General features: G+C 38.6%; 1 protein-coding gene across 1 annotated transcript; it reads right to left on the bottom strand.

Moving 5' to 3' along the window:
- Nucleotides 1-43: 43 nt before the first annotated feature.
- psmd4a (proteasome 26S subunit ubiquitin receptor, non-ATPase 4a) lies at nucleotides 44-8042 on the bottom strand. The gene is made up of 10 exons (XM_061931262.1): nucleotides 7914-8042; nucleotides 7343-7483; nucleotides 7147-7261; nucleotides 6983-7069; nucleotides 6830-6898; nucleotides 1970-2185; nucleotides 1782-1890; nucleotides 1581-1712; nucleotides 1451-1503; nucleotides 44-439 (listed from the first exon to the last, which is right to left on the bottom strand). The coding sequence occupies exons 1-10, from the start codon at nucleotides 7937-7939 to the stop codon at nucleotides 269-271; spliced, it is 1119 nt and encodes a 372-aa protein (XP_061787246.1). The 5' UTR covers nucleotides 7940-8042; the 3' UTR covers nucleotides 44-268.
- Between the last annotated feature and the right edge of the window lie 116 nt (nucleotides 8043-8158).

Below are 8158 nucleotides of genomic sequence, written 5' to 3'. Positions count from 1 at the left end.
TTTTGGTGTGGTAAGGTAAGGAAAACATAACACAAATTGGCTCTGTTGTAATATTTGAACTTTATTGCAAAAAAACAAAAATTGACTGTTATTCTAACGTCACTATTTTTCAAATTAATTACTATAAATGTACAGACTGCAGTCAGATGTTTTTAGGGGGGATTTTGAGTATCTGAAAAAAGGATGGTAAATTACATTAATGTCAGGTTCCAATTATCATTATCATTATCACTGTTTTGGGATATAAGAGTCCACCATTTTGCTCTCCTCATTTCTTCTTCTCCTCATCCTTTTTTCCATCAGGCTTGTTGCCCGTCTGGGAGGCCAGGGAGCCCATTGCATTGCGAATGGCTTCATTGTTTGGGTCCACGCCGGGCAGGTTTTCCAGCACGCTCTGGAGGAACTCCGGGTCTTGCATGACGTCGTAATCGTCTTCCTCCTGTGTTCAGTAATGGAAATAATGTGTCATTCATTTAATGTAATTGTTGGTCTATCAATGCGTAAATAAGTTCCTCTACTACTCTGCTGACACCGCGACCGGACTTTGGATAATGTGAAGAAGTTGGATGGATTCAATGATTTGATTATTTATTTAATGAGTATTATATTCAATGTTTTAATGATTTAATTAACTAATGACACATTTAAGTAATTATTTAAAGATTTATTTAATTTGCTCCATGTGACTCTTGTCAGCACTTCATGACTATCTGTCAAACTGAGTGGGCCTATCTTAACACCTGATTGGTCACCCAGCACTTCTACTTGCAATGATTGGACTTGACTTGTGTTGGCCCCGCCAACTGACTTTGACATCTGAGTTTGACAGAATAAAATTAATCAATGAGGCACTGACACTGAATTACTCTGTCAAACTCACCTATCAAAGTTAGTGGGCGGGGCCAACACAAATCTAGTCCAATCATTGCTTGGGTCTAAAGACTGGAACTTTGGAAGTCTTTTGGCGGCTGAGGAGGACCTCGGAGATATTTTAGACCCGCTGACCCGGAGCATGTAGCATTTAAAGTAGAGGAATTTCCATCCATCCATCTTCTTCACATTATCCAAGTACGGTCGCGGTGTCAGCAGAGTAGGAGAGGAACTTATTTACGCATTGTTAGACCAACATCTCCTCCACTTCTCCGGCCGAAGGGTTCAACAGACAAGGAAGTGACAGGTAACCAGTCAGGTGTTGGACCCGCCCACTTACTTTGATGGCTGAGTTTGACAGACAAAATACATTCACGAAGCTCAGACAATGGCCAAAATTAGATAAATACATTCTTAAATAATAACTTAAATGTGTCATTTATTAAGTAAATCATGAAACAGTTATGTATTTAATTTCAATTATAATGAATTAATGACACATTTAGGGAATTATTTAAAGATGTATTTTTTAAATGTTGTCCTATTTGGCCCTCCATAAAAAACATAACCCTTTGCTTACCTTGACAGATTCTGTAGCATCCATTGGCACTGTTGTGTCCATTTCATTATACTCTGTTCAAACAAGACACATTTTTAAGGTTTATAAACAGCACGGTTGGTGAAGTTTTTGTTCTTGTAGTCCAGCTCACCTCCTCCAGCAAGCGACATCTGCATGGCATAGGCTATCTGCTCCTCCTCCGTCATGCTACTGAAGTCAGGGAGCACGGCTGCCCCCGTCTCAGGCTGAGACACCGACATCTTTATTAGAGCGTCCTCTGATTCTGCAGGAAAAACAACAATAACCACCATTGCTGTGTCCTAAATAAGTGTGCTGCTGGGTCTTTAGGTACCATCTGTACTGGCCGGGGGCATGGCGACATCAGAAGCAGAAGCTGCGGCGGCTCGGCGGGCCTCCTCTTCCTGCCTCTGTCGCTGCTCCTCCATGGAAACACGTAGCGCCTACACAGGACATGGTAGGGGAAAAGAAAAACATCATGACTCCGCTCTTTTAAGATTATAACGCCACTTTGACACTTACCAAGGCCAGTTCCGGGTCAGCACTGGGGTCGACACCAAACTCAAAGTCGCTGGCACCCAGACCCATCATGGAGCCACCCTCGCCGGCCAGGATGGGGGAGGACAGCAGAGCGTCCGCCAGGCTGGGTCCGGGCGGCACCGTGACCAGGTGAGAACCCGTCCCCTCTTTACCATTTAAGGTGTTTATAAAGGCAGTCAGCTTTTCTGTGTTCATCTCCTGGATAAACCATATAATGATTAATGCTCTCAAACAATCACACTTTTGAAATGGGATTAATTACATTAAAATTACTTGCTCAAATAATTTAAAGTAGCTTTAAATACTAGGACACAAATGCAATTTTATTGCAGAATGTCATACAGGATAAAATATGTTTAACTTGAATGAACATCAAACTTGCAAACTGTTTTTTTTTTTTTAAGTCCTGTCATGGCATTTGTATTTTGAAGCAAAATTTGTCTCCTCACTCATCTTTTCATTAGCATATGCATTGATGATGATGATGATGATGATGATCACTGACAAAATAACAATCCAACCCGCTCTCAGGCAACCACAAAGGATAATGTACAGTTAAAATAAATTGCGTTATTAATCTGCATTAATTCATGATTAATGCAATATTTTAGGTGATTAATCGCATGTGTTTTCACGTTAAATTTGACAACCAAATTAATTATACATATTATCATGAATAAATAGGTAATCATATTGTTACAGTGCATTAGAATCAGAATCAGCTTTATTGTCATTACGCAAGGTAACGAGATTGAGGCCATTAGGCCATTAGGTAAAAGTATTAGGCCATTAGGTAAAAGTATTTCAAAATGTGTATTAAATACAATAAAAATACATTTGCCTGGTACTCTCTGGAGTTGAGTATATGATATTATTGTATTAATTATCAATTAACTACATCAATATATTATACACATATATTATACACATATAATGTAGTATTTTAACAATTATTTGTGAAATATATTTTAAAGAACATATATCGCCTGGTACTTTAGTGTTATCAGATCTAATTCATTATAATAGATAAATGTTATTACAATACATATAATGTAGTATATTCATTATCTTTATTTGGTAAAAGAAAATTAAATACTACAAAAATGCATTTGGCTGGTATGCTTTGTACTTCAGGAAATGGAATAAATGTAATTCCATCCATCCATTTTCTACCGCTTGTCCCTTTCGGGGTCGCAGGGGGTGCTGGAGCCTATCTCAGCTGCATTCGGGAGGAAGGCGGTGTACACCCTGGACAAGTCGCCACCTCATCGCAAGGCCAACACAGATAGACAGACAACATTCACACTCACATTCACTGGTTTTAAATTACAGCTGCAGAATTTTGAGAAAAACCTAATTGCGATTTCTGTCTCAAATTGCGATTCAATTTGTGACGAGTGAAGAAAAACATGTTGTCTCAAGATGCCACACATCAGAATATGCAATAATTTACTTCAAAAAATATTTGGCTATATTCAGACAGACTCAGAGCTTTTGTCTACATCATGCTCTTAAACTGAAGAAATAACCGATTAAAACTATACAATGATTTTAATGTAATGTAAACATAATAGATAATAATAATCGTATTTCTCATTACTGTAGATTTACCATTGTACTGTAATTGGAAGGTAAATAATGTTGTTATCCTAAATAAATAAACAAAACAAAATAAAATTGACTAATTTCTGTAAGCAAAAATGTAACTTAACTAAATATTGAACATCTTACAAATGCATGTTTCCCGCAGGGAGAAAAACTAGGTTGTATTGTCTTTTTGTTTATTTTCATCACGCTCATATTGCCCATCCAATTTGAAGCTGAAATATTACTACAACGGGGATATTTGTCATATTGTTTTCGTCTTAACTTTTCACTGGCGATTCCTGAGTAGCGAGGCTGTCTGTCTGGGCTTCCTGCGTGTGTAAAGCTGGTGCGCTGCTCTCTACTCATGAGACACAGATTGCGAATGACTAAAAAGAGGGCGCATTGCGTTCCGTTATTTCTACAGTTAAATAAACGGGCTCAGGTGCTAAGAGCGATGCAGATAATGAGACTTCTTTCTCCCTGTTTGAAGCGAGAGACAAACGCGAGGCTCAACAATTGTGATTGCCGAACATGCCCGTCACTCAAATGCCAGGGACAGCGGAGAAAATAAAATTACATTCAGCCACTTGCTGTTTTTTAATCACACTAATTAAAACCTCAATGTTGATTAATCGTGGAGCCCTATTTAAAATAGATACATTACATTAAATATAATGTTATTATAAATATTATGTAACATACAGTATACAATATCAAATACTAATAAAAGTGCATTAACTTGGTACTCTGCATTTAGTAATTATAAAAATAATATTATTTCTATAACTACTACTTTAAAAAATATTTATAGAATATATTCCAACATACCTGTTGGCCTGCAGTTACATATCTATTCATATTTAAATTATATGAACTATATCTTATTACAATACATATTCTGTAAAACAATTTAATAAAAATACTTTGAAATACATTTGTACTTTCTTAATTTCTAATGCTATTATCAGAAATATTTATATTACATTAACTATTGTAATATTTATTACATACATTATTAAACATTAAAAACTGCATTTGCCTGGTAGTCGATGTAGTTGAATAAATAGACACATTTGGCCAGTATACAAAGGTGTTTTTACATTCTATTTACACTACAGATCACAATTTATTCTATTTTTCGATTTTATTCATAATCTGTTCCTTTTAATGTATGCTATTTTAGAACATACTCTATTCATATCCTATATCATCTACATCATTATGTACATCCATCCATTTTCTACCGCTTATTCCCGGGGCGCTGTAGCCTATCTCAGCTACAATCGGGCGGAAGGCGGGGTACACCCTGGACAAGTCGCCACCTCATCACAGGGCCAACACAGATAGACAGTACAGGCCAAAAGTTTTGACATACCGTATTTTCCGCACTATAAGGCGCACCTAAAAACCACACATTTTCTCAAAAGCTGACAGTGCGCCTTATAATCCGGTGCGCCTTATATATGGGTTAATATTAATATTAATTTTCATAAAGTTTCGGTCTCGCAACTACGGTAAACAGCCGCCATCTTTTTTCCCCGTAGAAGAAGAAGAAGCGCGCGGTGCATGCTGGGATATGTGACGTTTCATTTCCATTTGTGTGTTTATGTAAAGACCCCAAAATGGCTCCTATTAAGTGTGTTGTCTGTCTAATTATAAATAATGCAGACGAGGCGTGTTAACTGAGTTCTCAACGTTTACTCACAGCGTGCTCATAACCACATTCTAACTGCCAGCATACAACGCTTCTCAGGGCTACCGCGCATGCTCGTCACTATCGTTGCATGCTGGGTAGTGTAGTTGTTATATTTGCTAGCTCATAACATCACATTAAGAGACACGCTTACGCGCTTAATTCAATACTCGCCGTCATTCCGGGTGAATTGACAAAAGACCTCCAGCCGCTAGATATTGGTGTCAACAGGGCATTAGAAGCTAGACTGCTAATTGCGTGGGAACAGTGGATGACAGAAGGCGAACACACGTGACGTTCACCAAGACAGGGAGACAGCGCCGGACGACATACGCCAACATCTGCCAGTGGATCGTAAATGCCTGGGCAGATATTTCGGTCACAACTGTGGTCCGAGCTTTCCGGAAGGCAGGATTCACAGAACTGCTGGACAACAGCGACACTGACTCCGATTACTTCGACGAGACGGAGCCGGCCATTTTGGATCCCACATTCGCCCAACTTTTCAATTCGGACACCGAAGGAGAAGAATTAGAGGGATTTATGAATGAAGAATAACTTCAGAAAGTGAGCGTTATGTTTATTTTGTGTGTTGTGACATTAACGTTCGAGCAACATTATGTTGCTATTGCTCTGCACTATTTTGAATTTTACTATGTTTGTGATTGCACATTTGCGTACATTTTGGGAGTGAACAGAGTTGTTAGAACGCTGGTTTTTAATATATTATTAAAGTTTGACTGACCTATCTGACTGTTTTTTTGACATTCCTTTAGCGCAGTTAGATGCGGCTTACAACACGGGGCGGCTTATAGGTGGACAAAGTTTTGAAATATGCCGTTCATTGAAGGCGCGGCTTATAACCCAGGGCGCCTTATGGTGCGGAAAATACGGTACCTTCTTCTCATTCAATGCGATTTCTTTACTTTCATGACTATTTACATTTTTGATTGTCACTGAAGGCATCCAAACTATGAATGAACACATGTGGAGTTATGTACTCAACACAAAAAGTTGAAATAACTGAAAACATGTTTTATATTCTAGTTTCTTCAAAATAGCCACCCTTTGCTCTGATTACTGCCTTGCACACTCTTGGCATTCTCTCGATGAGCATCAAGCAGGTGACTACCTCTTTTCAGTTTTCAATTATTTCAACTTTTTGTGTTGAGTACATAACTCCACATGTTTTCATTCATAGTTTTGATGCCTTCAGTGACAATCTACAATGTAAATAGTCATGAAAGTAAAGAAAACGCATTGAATGAGGAGAAGTTGTGTCCAAACTTTTGGCCTGTACTGTACATTCTATCATTCTTGTGGTAGTTATTGGGCTAAATCTAGGACCGCAGGTACTAAATTTTGTGCCATCTCATGTGACTTGTGTATTGGTATGACAAAGTTTTTATCCAATTTGATTTTATTGTTGTGATTTTGCACGGTGTCCTTGAGTGCCCAGAAAGGCGCCTTATAAATAAAACGTATTATTATTATTAAAGTTCCTTGAATATATTGTCAATATATAATAATACAATAGTATTAGCTGTGCTTCTACACCTTACCTCTTCTCCAAAGTTGATAATATCCACGTTCACTTTCTCCTTTTTTAAGCGTTTTGCCAGCTTAACAAGCTGCACAGGCAAGACGGACATAAAAAAGAGAAATGATTAGTACATTTTGACAACCTCCACATTTTCACTTGCCCTTAGACCTACTTCTTTTTCATTATCCTCCACGGGACTCCCTACAAAGGCGATGATCCTCATCTTGTGATTTTTACCCTGTCGGTGTTTTAAGGCCAACTACACAGACAAAGAGTGTGTTAGCGCTGGTTCACACAGCATATGAAAATTAACGTTGCCTGTTAAAACACACACACATGCGCCACTCTAATGCCTGTGCAGAAAGAGATGTTGCCCCTGGGCTGGACAGCATGGAGTTTGGACAGGATGCGGCCGGTGTCTGGTGTCAGTGTGGTCAGGACCTCACAGTTACTGGGGCACAACATTGACAACAAATGAATAACCCATGTTCATGTGTGTAGAAAACAATGGATGCCATAAGGAGCCACTTACTTTGCCATGGTGATGAGGCCCACGTTGTTTTCTGGGTTGCTGCGTGTTTTAGAGTGACAAACTATGTTGACGGCGTCTTGCTGAGCTTGCAACCTCGTTGGTAAAAAGTCTCCATTTCTCATGTATTCGCTGTTGTCCACACTGGGGACAAAACATCAATTTAATACACAACTAATAATGAAAAGGTTGTGTTGCGTTCAGGGTCTTAACAATGGACATGACCTGATACTGCTAGCAGCATTATCTTTTATAGCAATTTCCCTTTGTGACTTCACATTGGCAACAATTTCGTCAGGTAGAACATTAAGTAAATCTCTAAATGATAGAATATTCCCGAATGCCACTGCAATGTGTTAATATAAACATGTACTTTGTTGACGAGGCATCTCTCTCTCTCGGTTAGCTTTAGCTAAATGACTCAGCCACTGCAGCGTTAAGTCACGGTTAACACCACATATTAACACCAAATTTATAAGTACGACGATTGAAACACCGGATTTACTATTTATACATTTAGATGAGCCCTTATAGACGATCAATTGCGTTAAAGGGCGATAAATATCCTACTTACCAGACCATAGTACTTTCCAGCCCCATTTCGGAAACTTCTTGTTGCTGTCTGCGAGTCTTCTTACAAGCCCGCGGCCTATTGGACCACGACTGAGCAAGGTTGGCTCTGATTGGCCACTTCCAATGGTGGCCGAGCTGTTCATTGAGTGTCACGAGTCTAAACAAACGATAAAAGCAATATGATGCAGAATGTTGTGGATGTAATACATGTTTTTTTCTTGAAAAACATTAAACAATAAATAAAAG

This window comes from Nerophis lumbriciformis, linkage group LG37 (assembly GCF_033978685.3).
Source record: "Nerophis lumbriciformis linkage group LG37, RoL_Nlum_v2.1, whole genome shotgun sequence".
Classification (NCBI taxonomy): Eukaryota; Metazoa; Chordata; class Actinopteri; order Syngnathiformes; family Syngnathidae; genus Nerophis; species Nerophis lumbriciformis.
This window is presented reverse-complemented; position numbering and strand designations above follow the sequence as displayed.